At 29.8% G+C, this 13,383-nt stretch overlaps 2 protein-coding genes across 2 annotated transcripts; both read right to left on the bottom strand.

Moving 5' to 3' along the window:
• Positions 1-1,742: 1,742 nt before the first annotated feature.
• Positions 1,743-4,883, bottom strand: LOC136990220 (acetylcholine receptor subunit alpha-like 1). Its single transcript, XM_067288602.1, has 6 exons — positions 4,764-4,883; positions 4,122-4,273; positions 3,775-3,819; positions 3,569-3,678; positions 2,956-3,490; positions 1,743-2,140 (listed from the first exon to the last, which is right to left on the bottom strand). The coding sequence occupies exons 1-5, from the start codon at positions 4,831-4,833 to the stop codon at positions 3,046-3,048; spliced, it is 822 nt and encodes a 273-aa protein (XP_067144703.1). The 5' UTR covers positions 4,834-4,883; the 3' UTR covers positions 1,743-2,140; positions 2,956-3,045.
• Positions 4,884-5,712: 829 nt separating this feature from the next.
• Positions 5,713-8,347, bottom strand: LOC136990120 (neuronal acetylcholine receptor subunit alpha-5-like). The gene is made up of 6 exons (XM_067288485.1): positions 8,240-8,347; positions 7,872-8,038; positions 7,724-7,768; positions 7,534-7,643; positions 6,402-6,931; positions 5,713-6,327 (listed from the first exon to the last, which is right to left on the bottom strand). Exons 1-6 carry the CDS (start codon positions 8,283-8,285, stop codon positions 6,002-6,004), a joined length of 1,224 nt encoding a protein of 407 aa, XP_067144586.1. The 5' UTR covers positions 8,286-8,347; the 3' UTR covers positions 5,713-6,001.
• Positions 8,348-13,383: the final 5,036 nt, after the last annotated feature.

The following is a 13,383-nucleotide window of genomic DNA, read 5'->3' as shown; positions in this document are numbered from 1 at the left end:
ACAGTATTTTACGGTAATAAACGTTGCTTGAGACAACTCGCAGCAGCAAGTAACATGAACGGAATTTATTGAATGACTCCTTGATAACAGGATAATTTTATATTTACTGTCGGACTAATAATAGAAATAATAGAATTAAGAATTGGAATAACAGCGTATTCAATAAATTCTGTAATTTTCACGCAGAATTAAGTTCTCTCTTACTTGTTAGACATTTTTTATTGTTTCGAGGAGAATGTCTTTTACGACATTGTCATAGTTAACTGTGCTAAAATTTCACGCATATGTTTGTTTATAAGATCGTGTGGATCAAATTATGAGAGTTTTTAGGGTTAATGACTTGATAAATATTGTATTAATATTCTAATAAACGATATATTGAGACAAGATGAAATAATACAGAGTGAGCAGTTGATACGTATGTACTGAAAACTCGGATAAAATGAACATTCACGACCATTTCGGATTAAAGATTACGAATAAAAGATTTATATTTGAGTACTTTTATGTGTCTTTTTATATCTCGGTGAATTTAATCAAAGAACATTTTTATATTATTTATTATACATCTAATATGTATACAATAGTTTTTATTGCAGTTACATTTTAATATGAATTCCTCACGTCGAAATTAAATGATAAAAAGTAACAGAAACAAATAATTTTTTAATACGTTTAAACATTTTAAACTTTCTTTTATGAATTACTCTATAAGAAAAGTATTGTGTTTAGTTACAGGTTAGCTTGGGATAATACGGAATCTCTATTATCTTCTCTTATAATAGTATTGACTTATGACAAGTAATGAAGCAAGTTGATAAAACTATATTATAGTTAATTCCAGTATAGAAGCCATCAATTTTAAAGTGTAAATAAATTGTTTGTTAAATCTGAAATATTTATTTTTGATCTTAATCTGTGTTGAGATGACTGAAGTTTATTTAGCGCACTTTTATGAATAAAAAAGAATACACGCGTGGCAACAAAAGGCACTTATAGAAAATTATCGCTTTGGCCATCTAATCCAAATAGTACAGATGAAATGGTCATACCCATTGGTATCAATAAAAATAACTTTAAAAAGTTGAACCTGCCCTTAACTGTTTCCAAGTTTTATCCGTCTTTTGAGTGTTTACCGTGAAAGTTTGCGCTCTCACGTTGCTTTCATTACGAGAGTGGTGGCATCGATTACGTCATTTAAAGGTTCCTCGCTCCAATTTCCCCGAGAATTACCTGGCATACTCAGTATTTGTTTGGCATCTGAAATGAGTGAATGTTGTATTGATTGTCCTACTTATTACAGTGTTTACGAAATAGGTGTGACCAAATCCCTGGTGTCACCACGTGAACCGTCTCTTCCAATTTGTATCGAGACATTTATCGACCTCTACGAACATGTGGCGGCTTGCACGTGATTCAGTCACAGTCAAATGAGTTACGTAAGACTTTACTTTCGTCGAATTTTGCTTTGTTATATACGTAGTACCTGCACACTTTTGTATACCCAGGTAAAATATTTACTTACACCAAAACAAAATACTTATTTTTCTCTTTCCAGGAATATTTCTCGGAATACGTCGTAGTATACACCTAACACTAGAGTTGTACAGTACCACTCCTACTAACTAATGCACTTCGGATCTTTAACGTTTCTTTTCGGGAATTACAGCGATTGGGAATTTATGCAAAACTTTTACATTTTTTTCGAATGTAAATAATTACAATAATAACATTAATCTTCGATGGTGCAAATTGATTTTAAGTTAAAACCAAAGGTAAAATCGCGAATAATATTTAATTTTTATTCCATTCAATTATGTAACAGAAGTTCAAAGAGTGAAATATTAAATTCAAATAATAGTCATTTAAATCAACTCGTTTATAACAATAATTACAACAAACAGCATAAAGAGAAATCTGTCAGTCGCCATGGCTACTCTCTGCCATACTTCCTGGTAACCTTTTTCTTCTTTTTGGTTCGTCTCTTCCGAATACAGAAATAATATTTTGGATAAAGGTCCGCGTAGAAGATTGGTGACAATTTCTGGAGGTCGAATGGTTAATTTCGTGACGATCAGTACGAAGATTTCCGAGAGAATGGCCGACACAACGATGTAGATAACAGAGCGAACTGGAGAAACTGAAAGATTAAATAATATTGTAAGTTTTTTTTAAAATAAAAATGATTAAAAAATTAATTGGGTATATTAAAAAGTAAACTTTTTTGAATATCAAATAAAATACTATATTATTTTTGTACCTAAAATTATCTCAAAATTAGAATGTTTTCTATAAACCAAATGCATCTTATACTACGAAGGATATTTCTCCTTCAAAATTCGAGGTGAAAAATGTAATGCATTCAATACAATGGTGAGTTTTATAAGAAAAATAATACGGTAAGTTAACATTAAACATTTGATTAAATTAAATGTTGTATTACACAAAGATTTCTTTCCAGTCTTTTGGGAAAAGTATATATATATAACAGTGGTAATTATATTATGTATAGGTGAAATACTATAAACAGAGGATGCGGCTCTCCAATAGGCTTTCCAATAGAGGATGTGGCTTTTGTGTATTTCCGATAGGTAGTGTATGGCTCCTATTCTGACAAGATTTGGCCACACTATCATATAATTGTCGATATAGATGCATTAAACAAAAGAACACTTAGTTTCAAATATTTAGTGGTCTAGTTTAGAGTAATTGTTCTTAAACTCGAACGTACTTCAAGCCGGTGGATTTTCTACATTTTCTATCAGAGACAGGTAAAAAATAAATGTATTTTTTATGTAGGTACATTATGTAGGTCAAAAATAGAATCGGAAGTAAGTTATATGAACCAATTACAAGCCGAATATTTTAAAACAATACAGAATGTTGCAAGTAAATTATATGCCAATATAAAATATTAAATAATTATATATTAGCGAAAGAATAAAATTAACTTGCCATAAAAGTTGAAAGCCAAAGGTTGCATTTTCAATGCAGAAACATAAAGCAGGAGAATCATTAATATAAATAAAGAAGCCGCTCCTAAAGTTAATTTCTTATCTGCGAAGAGGGCAACCAGAACATGAGCAACATCGACACCATCGCAACAATTACGGAAGGTTTTACGATCTTTTGTAATCCCGACGGTAACCTTTGAAACTGTAGAGAGTACACGACGTTTACAAAGGGATTGGGCATCATGTTTCTGTACTTGATTAATCTGGAGGACGAATAGTTTAAAAAGCGCCATTTGTGATTTTTAGCCATCACATCAGTATATATGTAGGGATATTCTATCTTTAAATCGACACTGATTCCGTCCTGTGTCCAAGAACCAAAGGTGATGTTGCACACTTGAATGGTATCTGGATAATTATCGAATGTCAATGGGCAGTGGGATTGATAAACGACTCTAGGTGACCAGGTTACTTGTCCAGATGGATAGAGCATGGGTCTCGTTATCAATAAATTTCTTATCTTCTCAGCCGGAATACTGAAAATAATTACATTATTAATAATTCTGTTAAGAATTATATACGTTTTGTATCTCAGTTAATGATAATTTTGCCACCTTTCGTATACGGAAATGTCCGGTAACCAAACTTCATTTTCTCCCATAGAAAAGAAATCGATTCCTCCAAACTCGCTGGGATTCCATTTCCACCGAGAATCCAACCATTTCTACAATAAGTAAAACTTTTATATTTAAATTAATATTCAAATAAATCAATGTTTAATTTTGTATATACAGTATTATAAGAATTCAAGTAAATTTACCAATCGAATAAATCCATCTAAAACAAGAGTTTCGTTCTCTTCGATCTGAAACGACGATAATTTACATTTAAATTAAATTTTCTAACGTTATATGATTCTGAAAAATAATAATAACACCAGTTTAAAGTTTAATATTATTGGTAAAATAACACTAGATATTTTTAAAGAAAGTTTTCAAATAGATTATTTTGTACGAACTTTATCAATTTGTCGTTAAAACTTTCACCATTTCTGTAATTTGTATCCATAGAGCATACTTAGGCTATATATTTAACGATAGAAAATAGAAGGAGATGACGGTGTCCATAGACCAAAAGAAAAGAATGAAACGATTATGTTATACTCACTAAATCGAAACTATGGATAACTGCCAGAGTAATATTGATGACTGTCATGTTTCCACCAGATTGAACGGGTCTTATATTTTTATTGTAATTACTTAATAACTTTTGTCTTAATCTTTTGTAGCTCATAAAACGAGTGTCGTTCTGGCAAAGAACTGAAAGAATACAGTGAATATTTAGATTAATAAAATAATTGTAAACTATTGCCTATTAAAGTGATAAAATAAAAAATCTACATCACTAGATCCTATAAGAGATTATGCAATTTTATATTTAAGATTAGCTTTATTAGATTTTCAAGTTATTCAAAACAGCTTTGTTGTTAATTAATATATATATAATCAATGAAAATTAAATAAATTGATCGTCACTTTAATATAAATCAACATCAAAAGCGCATGTATTAATTAAAAATAAATAATGATACGAAATCTACATTAATTTAGTGTGTTGATTTATCAATATTGATATATCAGTAATGCTAATTTACAAATTTGTAATTAATACAAATATTGTAATTGCACTTGAGATTAATCTATATTCAAGATGAATCAACATACAGTATATAGCCCTACCGTACATTGATTATCGCATTAACTTAGTAGGAAGAATTTGATTAAAACATCAATAAACCTAATTACTTACCAAAATAAACAAACATATAAAAAAACGTAAAAATTAAAAAAATTCTGCAAAACAAATTTTTATTCGCCATATTTAACACGTTACACCGTTCACCTAAAAAAATAAAATAAAGAGCAATTGAGAGGGCGTTTCTCCCAGAAGGGGCGATCGCATTACTCGACACACCACAATTTGTTATATTTCAATCTGGCATTCTACCAAAACACAATCGATGACGAAATACCGTATTAATAACCGGTATGACGTAAATGTTAGCCTGTATTGCTGTGCAGCCAACAGGCTAGGGTTCGTTGAGATTAAATTCGGATAAAACAAAAATTGAATTATTTATATACGGCAACGCGATCTTCTGAGAGGGGTGCCACCGGGAGAACCTTTTTAAAGGTAAACTGGCCCCTATTTAGGTGTTACAAACGCGGAGAAGATTCGAAAAACTCCACGTGTCCAGCCCGTTGGCTAGGCTCGAAACCACCACCAGTTTTCAGTGGTTTATTTTTGTTCCTTTTCGCCCCGAGGCACTAAGAGGTTCCTTTTTTTTAAAATCCCATCCATCACGGGTTCTGTCAGGCCCACAATGAGAGACGATTCGGAAATTTCCTAAAGTTTTTCAACCGCCCGAGTTTGATCCCGGATCTACTTGTATATTTGAATAATAGAACAATTTATAAATGTAATATGTAAGATTCATAGAAACAGGGTTAAATGTAACTTAATAAATATTATTTAAAAAATGAACTTCTTTATTTTAATATTTATGCAAAGATTCTTAACATTTTTATTAAAAATAATAATTTTAATATAATCTTATAATTGCAAGTAAGTAAAATAGACAATTATGCAGTATATTATTATTATTATTATTTTAATTGTAAAGTATTTTCTCATAAAATGATTTAATTTATAATATATTTCTTATTGTTGTAGTATGAAGTAATATGATAATAAGTATGAAATTATTTATAACAGCAGGAATCTTCACAAAATACAAAACAACATTCTCTTAATAATACTCTTATTAACTGGAGTATTAAATTAATAAAAATGATTAATTTTACAGATATTCAATCAATAAAATCGATTATCAATTCAAACTTACTGTAGATTATCATTGTGATAATCTTTAGTAATCTTTTAGTGAAATGATTTAATTATAGTACGGCTAAATTCCAATAAAATTATATAATTAAAAGCTCTTATGAACCGTTATGACTACATATTTAAATTTATGCCGTGAAAAATTACGCGATAAGAAGAAGCAGAAGATAAACTATAAAGAAGATTCTATCTAGAGTCATTGCAAGAATAAGCCAGTGTTCTTCTCTAGGCAAATGTTGCTTCGTCACAGTTTGTTCTTCATAATTTTCTGATAAATTAGTCATTCCACCTTCTTCTTTAAACTCTCCGGGAGGACAAACGCCTATTATTCTTCCCACCGTACCAGACAGAATACGGACGAGTGTTGGAGAAATCGAAAGCACCACGCTTAATCTAGACAGATTCAAGATCAACGCTTCGATTAGTAACGCCGAACCGGCAACTAAAAACGTATTTCGGAGAGGGGCCACTGTAAAATGAAAATAATTACTGTAGTTATTAATACACAAGTCTATTATTATTTTTTAAATATAAAAATCTTACCCGTAGACGATAAAAGAGAAGGCGAAGATACTGTAGAACTTAAATATAACATTACGCTCGAAAGTAAGATTAAAACAAGACATCCTAAATTTATCTTCTTATTGGAATTCGGAGGTAACCAAAACATGACCAGAGTTAAAAGAATGGCCACGGTTCGAGGACCGTCCGTGACGTATTTCGTGAAGTCGTATCTACGCTTCAAGTATAAACTGAAAGTGAACATGGAAAAATATCGAGGATTCGATCGGAAATCTTCAAAGTAATACTTCATGTCGGTGATTTCCCAAACGCTATTATTATTACTGAATTCTTCCGTAAGAACATCATCCCAATACGAAATTAATTGCAATTCGTTTCCTTTACTCATCCACGCTCCGATTGTGATATTGCACGCTTTCTCGTTTTTGTTTTGAGTAAACATCTTTGGACATCGAGTGCGAATTGTTGCAGGTATAGCTTGATAAACAATTCCCAGATGGCTCAATATTAAATGGCTTCTGTGCCATTGTTCCGTTTCGGTGATTGGAATGCTGTAACAATTTTAATAGTATAATTTGTTAAATAATAAGTTTAAAATGTTAAACACGATAATTGATACAATGTATTCTTATCTTATATTACATATATTTTATATCTTATCATTTATCAAATTTGGAATTTTAAAGTAAATTAAAAGTTCTATTAGACACAATTTATCTCTTCTGCGCCAAAAATCATGTAGACCAGTGTTATTAGTGTCTTGCCCCTGTACATCATACTTTTCCTTTAAAAATAGAGTCGTGCCAGTCATCTATCTAACTCCTTTCAGGGGAAAATATTTGAATTGAATTAACCTGACTTCCGGTTTATATCGAAAGTTTATATATAGTTAATCGGGACCTCCTTCCCCTAAAGTTTCCATACCTGTCTCAATGTTCATCTATTTAAGCCCGTTCTCGAGATTAAGGAAGGACAAACAGTGGGAATTTATAGGTTTACAATTTTTTCAAATTGCAGCTCAATGATAAAATTTACTTGCAAACGGGTCATTGTGAATAAATTAAACGAATATTTATACTGTACACGATAAGATTTTTTTTAGAATTAAAGAACAAATTAATTAACTAAAATATAAATAAAGAAATCTTTATACCAATTGACAACGACAATATTCGGATTCCATGCTTCGTCCGGTCCCAAATGAGTCCACATGATATCTCCATAATTCTCTGGATTCCATTTCAGTTTTTCGTCCATCCACATCTGTTTGAGATTTGAGATATTATTATTTTTTTCAATAATAATCGAACCTTATAAAAATTAAATTAAAGCTAAATATTTACCAAAGGAATCCAAACATTTATTGTTACCGTGGCAGTCTTCTCATCCTGTTACGAGAAAAATAACGTCTTTAAAATGTTTAAAATTTTAATATTAAAAATGTAAGAAGGTTTAAAGTTAGTTTAATTATTTAGAATTTGATGAAATTACCAAGTCCACCAGAGAAATCGGTACGAACTGGATGGATACTTGAATTGGCGTAGATGTATTTGCGACTGGTCGAGCAAGTTTATCATACTTCTCTAACAAATCTTTCCTTAATTTCTTTATCATCGACATCTGATTATCGGCTTCATTTCCGTAATTAGGAACTAGTACTATAAATATAATCGAAAAATTAATTTCTTTACAAAAAAAAAATCTAGGATCTATCTTTACAGAAATATATAATACATCTCTACGATAATGAGCACATAATCTTAAGACAATTAAAGCAATATGATTATGTAGCATATAATATTATACAAAACAGTTTTCAAAAAATTAATGATAATTGTTATACGTATGATTATACTTACCAATTGTAAAAGTGAATAAAAAATATACAACTGTAAGCGGAATCATTGCAGGAATAAAGTTAACAGACTTGGAACTCGAGAATATATGCAACGCCTCCCGCAAATGTGAGATAAATAATCTGATGTAAACGTTCAACTCTAAACCAGTTTACCTATAAATGAATTACGTGTATAAAAAGAGAACTAGAAATATTTTTAATATATTAAATAAATATTCTTTCTTGATACAAATGAGAACAAGAACGATTGTATACTCTTAAGTTTGATAACACGTTAACATTTTTAATCTAATTTATTGTAGTTTCTTACCGAAAAAAAAACTGTAAATATTTTAAATTTCTTTTATTATTAAAGAAATTTAGAAATTTTCAGAAATTTTCCACAAAACACACGGGAGTTATTAAGCTTGAAAGTGGGTGAACAAAATCGTGCCCCATTCCACACACATACACAGTAACATCTACGTATCCGTGCACCCTTTGTTCTTTGTCCTTGTTCTTTACTTTCTATTGTTTTTTTTAATATATACTTTAAGTATATACAAGTATTTAGCCTGTGTCCTGAAAACCGGAAAATTCTGAAATCCGGATCACTTCCTGCTCCAAGCTTGTTGGATATTTGATCCAGTACTTGTTAATGTATTGTTAATAGTTATAATTGAAGATTAAAAATTATTTTAGAATTTTCTCAGAATAGTTTTATTTAAATAATCTTTGAAATTTTTCGGGGATGGTGAATCTAGATCCTATTACGGGCCTAGCAGAACCCATGGAGCATGAAGAAAAGACAGCCACTTTAGTGCCCACAGAGTGAAAGAATGCAAAAACAAAAACACCTTCGAGTCTACAAGTAGATTAAAACGTGCACGAGATCACTGATAGAAAATATAAATAAAATTCTAGAATAAAAACATTATTTGAAATTTCAAAAATTCTAATAAGACTAGCCATAATACACGGTCAGAAACATACTAAAATCTTTGACTGTATCGACATTTTATTAAATGCTTCTCAGCCATCTTTAAAACATGTAAAAGGGTTAAGCTCCCAGAGCTTTCATGCATAGCAAGTAGACAGAGTTGCAAAATGAAGACAAACAGACACTAAAACGACATTTCGAACACAGCTGACAACTATCAATACTAACAAAATCAGCCATTCTTCTTTCTCTAACCATTATTTCTTCTTCTTCTTCCTTCTTTATATGCAGGTGAAATATTATTTCAATTCATATCATTACATTTTATCTTATTGATAAAATATCTGAAAATTCCAAGAGGCAAAAAACATTATTTAAAATTTTTTTGAAAATAAAAATTAAATATTCTTACGTTCTGGCAAGTCGTTCTTTCAAAATGCTGCCAACAAAATTCTTTTGTATATAACATTGATTTATTGATTTTGAAGTCATTGCCACAATAATCGTCACAAACAAACTTTTCTCGTAATGACCAAAGCTATTTTTAAAACACTACGAAAGGGGTCTTGGACACATTAAGAGGAATTTATTTGAAAATATAAATTATCTTTTTTACAAAACTCATCTCTACTTTCAGAATTAAGCTTTTCTCCCCCCGTCTTATAATATTTAATAATATAAACGTTTTTAAAATATCATAACAGATGGCACCACACACAATTTTAAATTATTTTGCCGGAAAAGTTACGCAACTCGTTGCTGGATTTTTTAAACATAGATGAATTTTTGGAATTATGCTAAATGATACATCTTTTCAAACATTCCATGCATGAAGTGTTTTCTGATTTCTTCTTGATCCATCTTCATACATTGGACCAATGTTGATCTTTTAATACCTCGTTTAATTTTGGAATCAATCAGAAGTATTATGACATATATGTATGTTATAGGTATATTTATATGGGTGAAAGTTTCGTTAACTTTTCACAGATTGAATACCGACCATTTGGCACGCATTCAAAATAGTTGAGAACGAGTGCCAAATAGGCACATTAAAAAACTTGGTTCGTCAAAGTTTTTGGATTTAAAATTTATGCTTAGAGTAAATTTACGTTAATTACAATGAATTAGAAAATATTTATTAACCTGCGATGACCTACGATATTCACCAAATTTACAGATAAAACTTTTATTAAACAAAACCAATTTTTTTTCTTCTCTATAAAAATGCTTTAGCATGTTTTGTTTTCTTGAGTGATTAGATTCTTCAAGACAAATAAGACAAGTATTTACAAAAACTTATGTCTAGGAATTGTTTTCTTAAGGGATTTTGTTTTGACCGACGTTTTCCAGACCTCTTTTATATTTTCGAGTGTTCTTACGAAAACAATATTGAATTGAAACTGACTCATGGTACATCAGAATTTAAAAATGAATAGAAATAGGTAAAAATATGTAAATACGATGCCATTGGTCTCACCCAATCCCAACAAATGTCAGCAACGTTTAAAACAACTCTCATGTTTCCATTCCAAGAAATAAATTTGGAAATCTTAGAAATTGAATGCACCAGTCTCATTCATCCGTAATATGTGCATTCAATATTTCATATTTGCCTTCATATATATATATTTTTAAAACAACGTTTTAAAGTTCGAACATACAAATTTTATTATATTATATTATTTTTATTTTTTAAATTTTTTTTTTATGTCAATGGAGAGGCTTGAGTTCTTTGTCCCACATGTTTTCACAAAATTAGTATATGTATGCAATTACATGTTTTACTGTAAAATATTTATAGATAAACCTAAGCATTTTACTTGATTAAATGTACATTTAAAAAAAAATATATATATATATATATATTTAGAAATTATAAAAAGTAAATAAACATAACGCAAACTCAGATACGCACATTAAAAATTCCATTTTATGTAAAGAATTTTGAATATTTCTTTTCTTTGACGGCATTAGCCATTGTGCATCCAGCCTTTACAAATAATCTTTCTGCGAGAAAACGGCAATTATTTGCAAATATACTGCTGATTTTAAATAATCAGCAGTATATTTGCGATGACCTGCAATATACGATGATTGCAAATATACTGCTGATTTTAAATAATTTTAATAATTAGTTCATCGGTATTATGAAAGTATTAAAAAGTTTGTTACGGTAACGTCGAGAAATTCAATATTCAAAATGGTGTATTGATAAAACCGTCTCTTCATTTCCATATATGTATTTTGTTACGTAAAGCTTTTTTATAAATAATCACCTTCCTGTGAAACGAATTGAGAAAACTTCGCGCTCCTAACTCTACTATGTAACACGTAGACGGTCACCAAATCGAAAACAGTCCTAGATAAATAAATCACTTTTAAAGGACTGAGAAACGATAAACAACATCTGGAACTTCTTAACACCACAGTTAGTTTCTAACTCTGTTAATTGAATGTATCTGTTTTTCATGTATTAATTAGAGATTTACAAATTTATTTTAACTGATAACATACGAATTATTTCTTTTATATTGTTTCTTAGCATTCGTTTTAAATAGTGTTATATCTACTTTTATTTTTAGATAAAAGTTAAAGGTTTATTAATACCGTAAATTGTAACGCATAAGTCGATCTGAATAAGTCTGTTACAAGATTTTTATCTCTCACATTATGTGTAAAAAGTCTGTTTTATATAAGTCAAATTTACTGTAATTATAGATAAAAAGGAAACGTAGGTTGCAACATACTTCTTATTTGAAATAACAAAGAATAATAAATGACTTTTATTCATTTTAATATAGAATTATTTCATTTCTAGGTTTATTGATTTTTTTAAAGAATAAAATTAAATACAGAAGTGAGTGAAAAATAACAGCGAAACTCATTCTAAATGAGAGAATATGATACTAATTTAAGTATAATATTGACAATATTTTGAGAAAACTTATAATAAAAATGATTCACGTTAAAATCTATATTTGGGTAATTTTATTAATAAATATTAGATTTCTTCCTATATACAATAACAACGTGGTTATTTTTAAAGAAGAATTACACTACTGGTTGTAGGTTGACGCACTTATATTCTTTATTCTATATTTCTTTTTTCTCCAAAATATACATTTCGGACTTAAAGTCCCTCTTCAGTTGCAGTAAATGCTGCCATAGGGAAAAATTTGTTTCCCTATGACAGCATTTACTCCATCAGAATAAAAAATATCAATGTGTTAACCTACAACCTGTGGTGTGATTGTCCTTTAAATATAACCACATTGTTATTGTGTAGTATATATGAAGAAATAAACTACTTATATAAATAAAATAGGCCCTACACAGAGGTATACACCATATATGATCAATCTAAAGAATAAATTTAAATAAAATTATTTAAGTTTAAAAATCCAAGCTGTGAAAAATTTAAAACCGAGAAATAAATGACAATTATTAATTATTATTACATATTATATACATGTATTTAATATTAAATCACTAATTTTTTGTGTTATTTTAAAGCAATAAATTTTCTATTTATTTATCTTTTAATATAATAATAATAATAATAATAACACTCACAAATGACACATGCAGAAAATGTCACGTCATGCCAGAAACTATACAACATATCACCTCTGGTTGCAAGCTCTTGGCACAGACAGATTATTTACACAGACATAATCAAGTAGCAAATATAATACACCAAGAGCTTGCAAAGAAACACAAATTATTAGACATCCACGAACCATACTACAAATACATTCCACAGACAGTATTGGAAAACAACACGCACAAAATGTACTACGACAGAGCCATAATCACAGATAAAACAATTTACCACAACAGACCAGACATCACACTCATTGACAAACACAATAAAATCACATACATTATAGACATATCCATTCCAAACACTCACAATATACAAAACGCATGCACTGAAAAAATTAGCAAGTACACAGAACTCGCCCAGGAAATAAGGCATCTGTGGAGGATGGATAGGGTGCTTATTGTACCTGTTGTTCTCTCCTCTACAGGTGTCAACCACACATACTACACAAAAGCCTGGGCACATTGGAATTGAATAGAAACACATACATCACACTGCAAAAAGCCACTATATTGAATACATGTCATATTGTGAGAAAATTCCTGAATACAGACACACACACTGATACACTTCTTTAATTTCTGTTTTGGTTACTATGCCTTGACTCTGGTCCGGCATA

This window comes from Centruroides vittatus, unplaced genomic scaffold, assembly GCF_030686945.1.
Source record: "Centruroides vittatus isolate TY-2023 unplaced genomic scaffold, ASM3068694v2 scaffold_861, whole genome shotgun sequence".
NCBI lineage: Eukaryota > Metazoa > Arthropoda > Arachnida > Scorpiones > Buthidae > Centruroides > Centruroides vittatus.
This window is presented reverse-complemented; position numbering and strand designations above follow the sequence as displayed.

Excerpts from the sequence above, each read along its gene's own strand:
- LOC136990220 (XM_067288602.1), bottom strand. The coding sequence starts at position 4,833 with ATGGCGAATAAAAATTTGTTTTGCAGAATTTTTTTAATTTTTACGTTT. Across the intron at positions 4,274-4,763 it reads TTATATGTTTGTTTATTTTG|TTCTTTGCCAGAACGACACT; the intron begins GTAAGTAATTAG and ends GTATTCTTTCAG. Across the intron at positions 3,820-4,121 it reads TTATCCATAGTTTCGATTTA|ATCGAAGAGAACGAAACTCT; the intron begins GTGAGTATAACA and ends TCGTCGTTTCAG.
- LOC136990120 (XM_067288485.1), bottom strand. The coding sequence starts at position 8,285 with ATGATTCCGCTTACAGTTGTATATTTTTTATTCACTTTTACAATTG. Across the intron at positions 7,769-7,871 it reads CGATTTCTCTGGTGGACTTG|GATGAGAAGACTGCCACGGT; the intron begins GTAATTTCATCA and ends TTCTCGTAACAG. Across the intron at positions 6,932-7,533 it reads AATATTGTCGTTGTCAATTG|CATTCCAATCACCGAAACGG; the intron begins GTATAAAGATTT and ends AAATTGTTACAG.